Raw genomic sequence first — 14,991 nt, forward strand, 5'->3', positions numbered from 1 at the left:
GTGCAACACATAAATAATTTTCTCAATGAAATAGTATTCAAGTTAAGTAATGTTTTTATCCTTCCACCCTTTTTTTCTTCTGCAATTGAGAGAAACACTAAAATTTTATTGATTAAAAAAAATTGTCTTTTTCACTCAATATGTTCTCTTGGTGTAGTATGATACCTTTATCTGGGAGATATTTATCTATAGTCAAAGATCAATGAAAATACAGGGGAAAATGACACCTACCCGTCCTATCTACAACACCAGAGAAAAATTTGATTTTAAAACTATATGTTTATATTCTGGCATAGATATCTCCATCACTGAATAATAAAAGATAACGTATCAACATATAATACATTTGTTGTGCAATCGAACACATTTCAAATTGGGTTATCTCCTCTTTATCAGAGAAAAAATGATTGTATTATAAGCAAACTAAAGTAAAATAAAATTTATGTTCTTTCCTATCCAGATGTTTAAAGTATATAAATATTATATCAATGCAGAGTTAGACAAGAAGGTATCACATTCCCTTGTATTACATTATTCAACAATGTCAGGCAAAAATGTTATGTCTTTAATTAGGCTCATTCATGTCAACATTGTCAGAAACAAACTGAAGATTCAGTATAATTAATTAAAGAATTTCTATAAAACAGAAACTACTTTTTAAAACTCTCCCCCTTTGCTATTTTTATAATATGGCACTTTATAGTGAACTTCTATCACTTATTTTCTCTCACAAATAAAACATTGACAAATACAGATTTCATTGAGAATACTATTTAGCTTTTCCTGAACACTGAATACACATTTGACACATGTGAACACATACATTCATCACATAGCTTACACAAAGCAACTCTTACATCACATGACTTAATAAAAAGCGAAATCTCCAGATCCATTGGCCAGAAACATTGTTACCAAAAAGTAACAACTAGGTTGTCAACAAAAATCCACCGCACAGGTGGAACTATCGCTATGAATCCACAACAGCTTGAGATCGGTCATAATCTAATATTAACTCCTTGATAAAGCCCAATTTTTTATGTAAATATTCAAATCTTTTTTTCTGTTCAATGTACTTGATATCTTCTTTCTGTACTTTATATTCAGTCCTGATTAATTCCTTTAACTTCTACAAAATTACAAACAACAATGTTTTAATTGTACAAAAACTATGAGATGTCAAATACACAATTCTAAAATTCTTATTATGATTACAGCTGTTTTAAACAAACATAAATATTTTGGAATTTTTCTTTGCATTGAAGACTAATTTGTGGCCTTAGGTAGTTATCTGCTCTTAAGGGTTGTTGTCTCCTTGACATATTCCCCAATTCCATTCTCAAATTTAATATAATATATCTGAGACATAGGTTCTATTTACAGTATTCTGATGGAAAATACAATATTGTCAAATTTCAAGCTGTGGCATGTTTTGTGATATAAATCCAACAAACATAATTTGTATACAATGAAAAAAATCAAGGCTTTGAAAGAGCTTGCTTCAAAAAAGTCCTCCACAAAAAACATCATCTTTAACACATCAATTGTGCAATTATTCATTGATGGAAGTAATTTTACCTCAAATTCTTCCGTTCCTTGCTGTGTCTGTCTCATTTTGACTTCCAGATCAGCAAACTTCTGCGTGACTTTCTCCACATTCTTGTGAAGATTACGATACTCTTCATATTCTAAGTTAAACTCCTGTTTGTATTTATTTCTCTGATCCATACTCATAATATTATTATATTTGCTGAAATGAACAGTTCAGAAGTCAAAATTTGTAGTCGAAGAAAAGGAGTGGTATATTTTGTAATTACCCCAATTGACTGAAAAGCAGGTAGAGGGTTGAATACTCCAAATACTTCTTGGAACCCTGACCCTCAATGTGTCTTCACCAAGTCAAGTTTTTATTTTTTCTAGATCTCATTTTAACATTGGTTTAAATGTTGTTTTTTGTTGTCTTATTTTCTGCAATTTTTAATTGTACTGTTGACTGCTAAATAATTTACGTTCTGATTATTCTAAAAGTTAAGAATTAAAAGATGACCATACTATACTGTTATCAATATAAACATTTTAACACTTTCTATACTTTTTTTGTTATTTAATAAAGTTACATGTAAATTCAAAAGGTTTGTATAATTCATTTTCTTTTTTCCCTTAATATACTTCTGACTTTTGGTACAAATCATCATAAATTAATTTAGGCTTTCCTTTTTTCCATTTTGGTCGTACACCTTCAAAAGTTTCCATATCTTTATAAATCCTTAGCTTATGTTATAATTTGAGCATTCCTTATGAAGATAAATCCAGTACTTTGGACATTTACAATTTGAACATATACAATTTGCAAAAGTGTTATTTTCATAGAAGTGAATAAGAGATTATCTCAATGATAATCTATATAGTATGAACTTACTTCACAAAGTCCAGATCACTGGTTGTGGAGTCAACATTGGAAGAATCTGTAACAAAAATAACAAATATTAAAGGGGAAATAACTCAAAACAACTTTTGGTTACTTCAGTTGGAAAATGTTTGGTAGGCTATTTAATATAACAGACGACCAAGAATCATCTTCATCTCATTTAGTAAATATTATTAAGAGACAAGACTATATCTATAACTTTCTGTCTCATTCAAAAATAAAACATTCAATATCACAGACATTTCTGATAAGAAATTATTGATTTTTTTACTCCATTAAATTCAATAAAAATATTATAATATAAATAGGCACCAGTAGCTCCTTCCACCAGAAATCTTACGATTAAATTAATATGGTACACGAAACATGTAAGTTTCATAACTAATTTGAGTTTATTTTCTTGTAAGATTTTTCATGAAATGACTCACAGAATTATAGGAGACTGAATTGTAATGTAGTTTGTAAGATTCTTAAAAAAATATAAAAAGATTTGGCTTCAATAAAAGTACCATCAATATTCTCTTTGGTATGTTTCCTGTCATGCCCATTGACTGATGATGTCACTTCCTGTTTGCTTTTAATGGTTTTATCATAATGTGATATCCTCTTCTGTTTTTTACTTGGTGGGAGTTCTACTGTCGAGGGTTCAATTGGTCTTTTCTGAAACAATATACATGCCTCATATTAACACTCTTGCAAAATAAATCTAACAAAGAATGTTACCCATGCCACATTGGTACAGTAAATCATCCAATTAAATGAAAATATTTTAATTACAATACTTTTCAGGTATTGCATAAGTATAAAAATGTCAGTATAATTTACATATACTTAAAATAGATTGTCGATTAAACTACATGTTAATGAATAATAAATTAATAATTGTGAGAACTATTTTCTGTGTTAGCATAAGACATTTACCCCCTAGCCATAGGCTAAGGAAATATATATTATTGGTTACTAACGTTGAAATCAGTGATATATATCTATTGTTTTAGTGTGGATAATTTAATCTCCCACTAAATCATACAATAGTTGAGTAATAGTTTTCTTATGTAATATACATGTATTACAATCTAATTTCAAGTCAATATTCAGATATTTTAATCCTCATCAAAACAGAGGAATGATTAGGACCTTTTGACCGTCACCTTTTATCTACTGATAACAAGACCTACAGATTTCTTTTACTGGATAACAACAAGACCTTCACCTTTCACCTACTCGACAATAACATTTTCATCTACTGGATAATAAGACCTTCACCTTTCACCCTTTTTTTATCTACTGGATAACAAAAACTATATCACACTAAAAGTCTAATTAATGAGCCTTTTATCTAATCTTCAAACTTGTAAAATACTGATAAATGTATTTCACTGCCAATAGCTGTGTATGTATTGTTTTACCTGTGGTATTGAGCTTGTAGGACTGTCGGGTGAAGGATGGCTGGCAGGTGAAGCTGAAGGGGACAGACTCTGTAGTTTACTGAAATTATAACCCACTCTTTAAAAATCACCTTTATTCTATCATAGAATCTATAAACATTAAATAGTAAATATTACAAAAAATGTTTTGTCTTCTAAATCCACTGAAGTCTTCATTATATTACAGTTACTAAACACAGCTTTCATTTTAATCCAATAGTATTGCTAGATTTCAAATAAACAAAATATCTTTAAAAAATTTAAATTTCCTTTTTTCCATTTCACCGACTTCTGATCAAACTACTTAAGGTATATGCATCTAAAATTGAGAAGTATTTTGAAGTGCATATTTAAATGTCTTTTATCTTCATTATCTCAGTAAAAGCTGTTACAACAACAATATGTTTACCTTTTGACTAAGTCTTTATCACTGTCTGAATAGAAAGGCCAGTCGAGCGAGACATCTGCATACAGATGTTTAAGGAGGTAATACTTATTATCACGAGGATTCAGGGAAGCCACACTTGTTACATGTTGTCCAAAACTATCCTTATCTTTCTCTTTCATGCCATCTGAAATAATTATTAAAGGTTAACATTAAATAAATCTCTTGTGTCATGCTATCTTTGATTGCTTGCTGTCTTTGTTAGCAGAGTGGTCAAATGTGCAAGCTTTAGTTGGAAATATTCCAGTGAGGAAGTAGTATATTACCATGTTGTTATTTTTCATATGATTTTCATTTTTTTCTTTAGATTTTGTTACATGTACAAGGCTTAAATTAAAATATTGTTTGTTTGCAGTTTACCGACCAACCCTTGAAAATCCTCCCGACTGTGAAAATTTTATTGCTTTAAATTTGAAGAAATTTTTTTTAATACCTCTATTGACGCGATCCGGAACTTTGGGTCCTTTCCGGAAATGATTTAAAGTCTGGGTCAATTATGCATTTCAAGTTCGGTTTTTCTTAGCTTCCCATCAAGCGTTCATGTGACCATTTAATGAAAATGGAAATTGTCACGGAGTTGTACTTTACGCTGTCGTCTCGTGTCAATTTTAAGACAAATAACAAACAAAAAAGTTTATTAGTAAACTGTTTATACAGATTCAGGCACATGTAATGATGTGTGATGATATCATTGACGATGATGCAGCGGATATTCATAATTGACACGATAACCATTCTGTCTCAAACAAATCGGGTACAGAATCTGTGGAGCCTGACTTTATGGAACCAATTTCAGTGGTTAAATAATTCGACAGCAGCTTGAAGTATGGCATATTTTCTACAAATCGTTGTGAAGACGACAAAGATGAAACCACTCCTCCGTGACTTAAATCTTCATGGATATCTGTAAACACGCCTGTACGGAGCTCATTTGAAATGTTAATGGATATAGATCATGCCAAATCAATAAGAAGCAACCCTAACTACACAAAGATGTAGAGAAAATGAATGGTTAGCTTGAAAAATAAATATACTCTCTCTATATTAAATGTATCTTCGATTGCAATGAGTATGCTCCTTTAGGATAAGGGGGGCTGCCCCACTCATTGCAATTATTCTCTTTCTTACAATATCAAATATACCCAAACTGTGTGGCCTGTGTGAATTCAATTAAAACATGTCCTTAGGAGCTATGCTGCCAATTTTTTTTATGCATTAAAAACATTTCAGTACAGACCATTTACTTTTAATGGGGTGCTATGGATTTCACCCCAAACTTTAAATTTCTTTGGTTTTCATTAAAGCCTGGCAAAAATATAACCTTATCACATATAATTAAATATTGTTAGAAATATGAAAACAGTCAGATGTCTTAATACTTTTTTTTCAAGTTGCCTTTTTTTCAATTTGAGAAGATTCAATGGTTATTTTTTTTTTTATTAAAAATACACTCTTCAATAATTGTCTTATAAATCTATAATATATACATTTTTCTGATGAAAATACTCTACTCATGAAAACATTCTAGTCAACATGGTCAAGAAGCATACATGTCTGAATATATTTCTTTAAAACAGTTCTAGTCATAATGACATTCCTTGTTTTTAAGTGTTCCAGTATTTAATAATTATATCATATTTTATGTCATAAATTGGATAATGACACTATGTTAAAGTTTCAGTTTTGGTTAAAAAGTTTTTTATCTGAAAATGCCTGTTCATTTGATGTTGGTTTTCAGCATGTCCAGTGTTTGTTGTTTTAAAATGGTTTTTTTTCTTCACAAGAAACTTGGTTTAGTGTAACTGCTTGTTTAAACTGTATTTTGGTTGATAAAATAAAATATTTTTCCTACCCACCGACCCTTCAGTCTGAAGGTACAGTCGGAAAACAGCAAACAAACATATTTTTAAGGTTGGCCCAAAATGCTTTCAATCAAAATTGAATTGAAACTTGCCAATAATTAGTAAATAAGCAAAAATAAGTGCACTTTTGATTGTGTAAAGAAAAATGTTAGGACAAATGCATTATAATTTTTATTTATGGAAGACTCAATCCCTCTTTTAGATGACTGGCCCTTATCCCTTTACTCCATGGATATTTTTTTTAAAATACTTGATTCGCATAGGATTTTTTTCCGTAAAAAAATTCATCAGGTTTAAAGTGTTAATAAATTGTGAAAACTAATATTTCATCAATGAAATTCAAGTCAGATATTCTCATGAATCTCCTTTTCATATTGGATACAATTTTTTTTAAGTCTGATGCAGACATTTTGGAGACATAGCGTTTCAACTGAGGTACAACACAGGCGTCAAAAGGCATCATTATGGAGTAAAGGGGTGGCGTCAAAAGGCGTCATTATGGAGGAAAGGGTTAACAGAGCAGTGTTCTACCAAGATATTTCATTTAGCATCCTAGTAAACAGGGGCAATTGAAATACCATCTTTTTTCTAAAAATTATAGCATCATATCCATAACATAATCTATAGAAGAAAACCACTTCAGATAACATCACATATAAGGTTTAACATCACATTACATTATCTATACTATTAAACGAGAAGACCTCATTTTTGGTGTCGCTTCTCTTCTTTCCAGAATAAATTAATCAACACGCCTCTGTGTCCTATAGGTACAGTGCATAGTCGCATTTGTCATCCATTCATATGATTATTCAGATTGAGTTATTTTAGGAGAAAAACGAGAAAAAAGGCATCCGGATATTGTCCCGTCATTGTACGAAATTTTAAGTCAGATTAGACTTCCGGTTTGCGTTTTTCTGTATACTTTGAACATACATATACTACGAATAAAGTGTATTTTCAGAATTTTATCTGCTATCATTTTCAAGTTTACTATCCACGGCGGTCACAGAGTTTATTAAATAGAGAGGGTCTGTATACTATGTCAATGATCACCATGGATCGATTAGTAAACTTAGAATTGAAAGTAAATACGCTTTATTTATATAGTAATGAATGTTCATAATATACAGATAAGCGCTAAAATTATTCATGTGAACTTTTGATACTTTTTCTGAAATTCTCCAGTCATTAAATCTTTTACAAAATTCATTGATTACATAAAAAAAAAAAAGATGTGGTATGATTGCCATATTAAGACAACTCTCCACAAGAGACCAAAATGACACAGATATTAACAACTATAGGTCACCGTACGGCCTTCAACAAAGAGCAAAGCCCATACCGCATACTCAGCTTCAAAAGGCCCGAAATGACAATGTAAAACAATGCAAACGAGAAAACTAGCGGCCTTATTTATGTACAAAAAATGAACGAAAAACAAATATGTAACACATAAACAAACGACAACCACTGAATTACAGGCTCCTTACTTAAATAAATGTTCATAACATACTAAATGTATGTTCATATTGAAATTGATAGAAAACCAAAAATTGGGAACTTTGGAAATAAAGGTGGAGGGTAACAAAAACATTTTCCTGTCCCCAATAACCTATGACTTATGATACTTTTGCTGAAATTCTCCAGTCATTCTGCATTTTACAAAATTCTTCCAACAACACTTTACATACTTTAAACTACGCTCTGAATGCCCGCGATTTCGCGGGTGTGTTCTAGTATTATCTATAGAAGAAAACCACTTCAGATAGCTCACATATAAGGTTATGGCATCACATCCATAACATAATCTATAGAAGAAAACCACTTCAGATAGCTCACATCTAAGGTTATGGCATCACATCCATAACATAATCTATAGAAGAAAACCACTTCAGATAGCTCACATATAAGGTTATGGCATCACATTACATAACATAATCTATAGAAGAAAACCACTTCAGGCCACAATTAAAAATATTTCAGTTTGCCCAAACCCGACCCATGATGACTAGGTGTGGGTAGGTAGGTAGGCAAATTCTTTTTTTTTTTTTTATATATCAAAATTTGAAATATTAAAAGATCTTAAAACAGTATATCTTTTTTTCCTGTCAAACCTTTGTAGAGACAACCAAAAGCCATGAATTTAAAACCTCTATAAATAAATTAGTCTACTATATGATTTGTATCCTGAGATGTTTATAACCCTGACAATTGCTAACTGTGTGAAAGGGCTGGTGGATTTATGAACTGATTTTCAACAGTTCCATCAATACGATGTTTGTGCAAAAAAAAATATCAGCTGATTATGTAATGATTAAATTTGTTTGTAGTTTTTAAATCCTATTTCTATTAAAATAGATTAAATGTCCTCAAATATTTATATGAATTATTATCCATCATCCTTAGTTTGTGTCTTTTTTATGTTTTGAAAACAAAATTTATATTTTACATTATCACACAGGTAAACTAATTTGGCTATAAATAGATCAAAGCATGTTCTGTAGAATCTCCAAACTAAAAACCGTATTTGTTTAATATAATTTTATTTCTTTAAATAATCAAGTTTAAATTTTTTTAAATAATCATTATTGATAAAATATAATTGCATAAAGTTAACGTTTTCTGAAGACTTTATTTTTAGGTCATGGTTCTAGAGGCTTCCTCACAAATTCGTATAAAAATCCAATATGGCGTCCATAACATGTTTTTACTTTTGCACATGTGAAAAAAATATTTCTGACAAAAGTCAGATTTCTCTTGTCAAAAGGGATTTATATTTATATTGCAATAAATAATTCACAAGGAGTTACATTCAGTTAAGATTATATTTCTGATTCTGTGAGCAATTATAGTTTTATCAAATTCTCCCAAACAGCAACGTACTGATCTTGTCTAATGAGACTTGTAAATTTGAACTATTTGAATAAAAGGGCATCTAATTTACATAATAAAGGAAGATTATCATTAAAGACAACAATTTATCAAGAAATAATTCCTTTTTATTCAGTAAAAACAAAATCTTCTTGCAAGATTGTAAATTTGCAACTTCCGGATCCATTTCCTGTCAGAATAACATTGAAAATATTCGATTGCACATTTTTTTGAACAAATCTACCTGAATATTCTTATCAGTTATTCGATAACACGATGAAATTAACATTGAGCATATAGGTAAGGGTTTGGTAGTACAGACAACTACAACGTAAAAAAAACTGTGCCACTTCACATGTTTTACTTCTTTACGTTCGTTAAATCAGAAGATAAAAACAGAGAACATCGAATATCGATTAACTGCGTCTCTTATACTCTTTCTTTTAATCTTATTCACAGTTACTTTCAAACGCAAAGATGACAAACATTAAGTTTTGTACGATGACGGAGCGGACCCAAAAAAAATCCGAAAAAAAAAAATTCTACAAAAAAACGTCAAAAAAAGAATTTGAGTCGGCAGGTTTATTTTGGGTCGGTCGCGTTTGGGCAAACATACAATCTTTTTATTTTGGCCTCAGATAGCTCACATATAAGGTTTAACATCACATTACATTACATAATCTATAGAAGAAAACCACTTCAGATAGCTCACATATAAGGTTTAACATCACATTACATTACATAATCTATAGAAGAAAACCACTTCAGATAGCTCACACAGCTATTGGCAGTGAAATAACATCACATTACATTACATAATCTATAGAAGAAAACCACTTCAGATAGCTCACATATAAGGTTATGGCATCACATTACATAACATAATCTATAGAAGAAAACCACTTCAGATAGCTCACATATAAGGTTTAACATCACATTACATTACATAATCTATAGAAGAAAACCACTTCAGATAGCTCACATATAAGGTTATGGCATCACATTACATAACATAATCTATAGAAGAAAACCACTTCAGATAGCTCACATATAAGGTTTAACATCACATTACATTACATAATCTATAGAAGAAAACCACTTCAGATAGCTCACATATAAGGTTATGGCATCACATCCATAACATAATCTATAGAAGAAAACCACTTCAGATAGCTCACATATAAGGTTATGGCATCACATTACATAACATAATCTATAGAAGAAAACCACTTCAGATAGCTCACATATAAGGTTATGGCATCACATCCATAACATTATCTATAGAAGAAAACCACTTCAGATAGCTCACATATAAGGTTATAACATCACATTACATTACATAATCTATAGAAGAAAACCACTTCAGATAGCTCACATATAAGGTTATAACATCACTTTACATTACATAATCTATAGAAGAAAACCACTTCAGATAGCTCACATATAAGGTTATAACATCACATTACATTACATAATCTATAGAAGAAAACCACTTCAGATAGCTCACATCTAAGGTTTAACATCACATTACATAACATATTTGTATCAATTATATACATTATGTTCCCTATTAGAATTTGGAAAACAAACATTACATTTACATTATGCTAAAAGCCCTGGGAAGAACAGAGATTTCACAATTTTGAACCAATGCATTTGTGTTTTTTACAGATTTCAGAATAGTTGATACATATGTTATCAGACAAGTCTATATAATACAAAACAAAATCTTCTTCTCATTATAGTCATTAGCTGACTGTAATGGAGACACTAGCTCAGACAGGCCATTCATTAAGAGGCGGTACCCGGTACTTTTACCCTCCTATGCTACTGATAAGTACCGCCTGAATTCAGGAATTTTTATATAAGATGTTCATTGATAACATTGAAAAGTACCACCTACAAATAGGAATGTACCGGTCAACATGAAAGATAATGAAACCCCTGAGCAGCTCACAACTTACATCTTAAGTTCATATTATAAAATATCCTAAAATAACCTAACTGTGTCCACTGAAAATCTATCAACCATAATCTCAGAAATATATACTGAACCTGTACATTGAATACCAAACCAAGAAAGAATATATAAAATGCATTTAAATCATTAAAAAGACAAAATGGCCTAGAAGAGCCAAATCTAAAAGTTATCCAAAATACTGTTTTATGTGCTTCATTAATAAAACCATGGAATGTGTACTGCAATGAATAATAAATTATTGGGAAAATTGCTTTTAGTTGTTTACATATAAAAGATTTAAATTACAGTATTTTTCAGGTATGACATAATTCTTAGTTGTTTACATGTAAATTCTGCCACTGAATTATTGAGAGTTATATGGCATATCTCCTTGCAAGACATCAAAATTTTCAAATTTAAAGAGCATTTTAAGTAGAACTGTCAGAGTGTAGAAATAATTTATTGCACAAGATATGGTGCTGTGAACAGTTTCTCAAATGATTTAAAGAATAAATGCAATCCATTTTTTTCAGTGATTTACAAAAAAAATCAATGGGAAATGAGTTCATGGGACAGCAAAGTAATATTCAGCAATTTTCTCATATGTAAATCTATAGAACTGCAGGACGGATGTTACTATCCTGGTAGCCTCAATCTAGAGAGATAATGGAATGAGTTTGTATTTTGGAAGAACTACATCTAAACCATGTCATTGACATCTATAACATGTATATGGACTTCTGAATGTATCTATAGAACTGCAGGACGGATGCTACTATCCGGGTAGCCTCAATCTAGAGAGATAATGATTTTGGTAGGACAACACCTAAACCATGTCAATGACATCTATAGCATGTATCATATGGACTTCTGTGTATATCTATAGAACTGCAGGATGGATGTTTCTCTCCTGACAGCCTCAGGCAGACTGTCTTACATTTCTCAGTCTTTAACCTTAATGGTCTTCTCAATGTTTAACATGACTTAAAATGTCATAATTCTGACATAATTACACATTAATTCAGGTAAATTCCACAATTTCAATGTGTGGAATATTACTTAATTAAACCAAGGTCTAATATTAAAGAAACCCGGCTCACGTTTTATGAACTATAATGACACTCATTTCTCAGTTTTACCCCTAGCTCAAATAACAAATGATGTATATGAGCATGTTTTGATGCAAACAAGATTTTAATAGGCCCACATGTTTGTTGTTAAAAATATTTTCACATAAGATTTTTTTTTTAAACAGTCAAAATGAGATAAATTATATCGCAATTGACATGCTCTGCTGTAATAGACATGCAGAGACTTATGATAAGCTTCAAAATGATTTAAGTTATGATAAAATCTTGTTTTTTCAACATTTAGAAACTGTTTGCTTGAATTCAGGTGCATTATCTAAAGTATCTTATCTATTAAAGTTGTAGATTTTATGATTTAGTTTAAGAAGAAATTAATAGGAAATCCTCTCAGATATCAAATTATTTGATAAAAATTTTTTTATATATATTTGCCAACATTTAATAAGAGAACATCAATGTGTCACATTTGTTCCTCTTTTGTTCTGCATCTGTACTGGTTGTCCTTATGTTATTTTGTGCTGTGACAAAAATGTTCAAAGCTCTAACTGACATAACATCCCTTTCTTAAAATAACACTTCTATATTTGTACTTGAAAAGCTAAAAAAAACTGCTCTTTTTTTTGTCTTCTTGAAAATGCTTTCAATATTGTTGCCTGGATGGTTAATAACTGTTAACTCCTAAATCAAACCATATAAATCAAAACTATAAATGTACTTTATAAAATGTACAGAAATCCATGGTTTTACTATAGGGAATACATGTAAAGATGGTTTCACAGTTCACACTTTTAATAGGCAATTTATTATTAATACTACAAATATGATCTATCATCTTAAGTTTGTAGATTTGTAAAAAGGTAAATGTTGTGATCTTACTGTGCATCTAAGAGCCAATTGGAAGTCATATTCTCCTTTACGGAAAACCCCTGTGTGCTAGTTTTAAAACATTGTGTTTCATTAATTTGCTGTGGCCTTGCACATAATGAATAAAATGTACTATTGATTAAAATAAAACATAAATAATTGTGGCAGTGCATAAATATCCCGTCAACTAGTCTCTAATCTAAATGTCAATAGCACAGTTTTTTTTTAGATATATGTTTTTCATCATACTTTTTTCCCAATCATCAGTGAAAAAAGTTTAAACTAATGAGGGGTTCATAAAGGGAGTACCATATCTACACAACATGAAGAGTAATAAAAAGAAAACTAACAAAGTATAATATGTGCACTTTCACCTATGCAAATAAAGTCCATAAATATATACAATAAAAAAAATAGAAACATGTTGCATAGAATAATCTTTAACTACCCTCCAATACAGAAATATGTGTCGCTCACCTTGGTCTATGTGAATATCAAACAATGGACACAGATGGATTCATGACAAAATTGTGTTTTGGTGATGGTGATGTGTTTGTAGATCTTACTTTACTAAACATTCTTGCTGCTTACAATTATCTCTATCTATAACAGTACTTTCTGTGGAAAATGTTATTGAAAATCTTCAAATTTTAAGAAAATTGTTAAAAATTGACTATGAAGGGCAATTACTCCTTAGGGGGTCAATTGACTATTTTGGTCATACTAACTTATTTTTAGTTCTTACTTTGCTGTACATTATTGCTGTTTACAGTTTATCTCTATCTATAATAATATTCAAGATAATAACAAAAAAACAGCAAAATTTCCTCAAAATTACCAATTCAGGAGCAGCAACCTAACAACTGATTATCCGATTCATCTGAAAATTCCAGGGCAGATATCGTGACCTGATCAACAATTTTACTTCCTGTCAGATTTGCTCTAAATGCTTTGGTTTTTGAGTTATAAGCCAAAAACTGCATTTTACCCCTATGTTCTATTTTTAGCCATGGTGGCCATCTTGGTTGGTTGGCCGGGTCACCGGACACATTTTTTAAACTAAATACCCCAATGATGATTATGGCCAAGTTTGGTTAAATTTGGCCCTGTAGTTTCAGAGGAGAAGATTTTTCTAAAAGTTAACGCAGGACGACGACGCCGGACGCCAAGGGATGAGAAAAGCTCACTTGGCCCTTCGGCCAGGTGAGCTAAAAAAGGAAGAATTTAACCTAGGATACAAATATCCACTCTCAAGCGTTGCAATTTTCCAAGTTAAAAAGTGGCATAAATCTACAATGTTTCATGACTTATTGTTTATCTTCAAACTCTAGTTTACATGTTGTGGTTCTTAGCATTGTGTACAAGTTTTGTAAAATTTGCATAAGCAAAACACCATGTAAAGTAGGGAAAAGAAAATGGGATAGACTGAAAAAACAGAGACAATCAAGGGTAAGAAGAAATGCACCTTCACCTGGGGGTGGGGACATCCCTATCACTGAGTATAATATAATAATTAAAATAATTAAATGAAAACTGACAATAAGAGGAATCTGCCAAAAAGTCATATGGGAGAATCTCTTCAAATGAGCTTACCTCTTTTTAATCGCACCAACAACTCAGGTTTCTTAAACGGCCTCACAGCTAGTAAATGTAACAGTCTTTCCCTACAAAACAAAGTCAATTTTAATATCAAATGTTATTCATATTCATTCAAGAAATCTATTGCTTTTTCCAACTACATATTATTGTTATTTGTGTAGCAAAGATCAAACATTATTCTTAATCTTTTTTTATGATTCCTTGTTTCTTCTTGTGAGGAAGTTTGTTTTACAATAATTATTTAAGGTAGTACCCAACACCTTCACTAAAATTAATTTGGCTCTTTAATTTTCATAAAATTTTGACAAAGTATTTACTTTGACCCTTTGACAAAAATATAAAAAATTTCAAAAAAATTGATCCAACCATTTAATCAGAAAAATGACACTGGTTATATAGTAGACTTTTGAAAAACACTAAATTTGATCATTGAGAAGTTTAATA

The 14,991-nt window shown here is 30.7% G+C and overlaps 1 protein-coding gene across 1 annotated transcript in view; it reads right to left on the minus strand.

Moving 5' to 3' along the window:
* Nucleotides 1-671: 671 nt before the first annotated feature.
* The window catches only part of LOC143071108 (RNA polymerase II elongation factor ELL-like), a 46,127-nt gene continuing 31,807 nt past the window's right edge, over nucleotides 672-14,991 (minus strand). The window contains exons 6-12 of the mRNA XM_076245203.1: nucleotides 14,542-14,612; nucleotides 4,265-4,427; nucleotides 3,838-3,916; nucleotides 2,938-3,088; nucleotides 2,420-2,465; nucleotides 1,579-1,750; nucleotides 672-1,129 (exon numbers count right to left, since the gene is read on the minus strand). Of these exons, the coding sequence (XP_076101318.1) occupies nucleotides 971-1,129; nucleotides 1,579-1,750; nucleotides 2,420-2,465; nucleotides 2,938-3,088; nucleotides 3,838-3,916; nucleotides 4,265-4,427; nucleotides 14,542-14,612 (841 nt within the window). The 3' untranslated portion in view covers nucleotides 672-970. The remainder of the gene's footprint in view (nucleotides 1,130-1,578; nucleotides 1,751-2,419; nucleotides 2,466-2,937; nucleotides 3,089-3,837; nucleotides 3,917-4,264; nucleotides 4,428-14,541; nucleotides 14,613-14,991) is intronic.

Source organism: Mytilus galloprovincialis, chromosome 4 (genome assembly GCF_965363235.1).
Source record: "Mytilus galloprovincialis chromosome 4, xbMytGall1.hap1.1, whole genome shotgun sequence".
NCBI classification, from domain to species: Eukaryota; Metazoa; Mollusca; class Bivalvia; order Mytilida; family Mytilidae; genus Mytilus; species Mytilus galloprovincialis.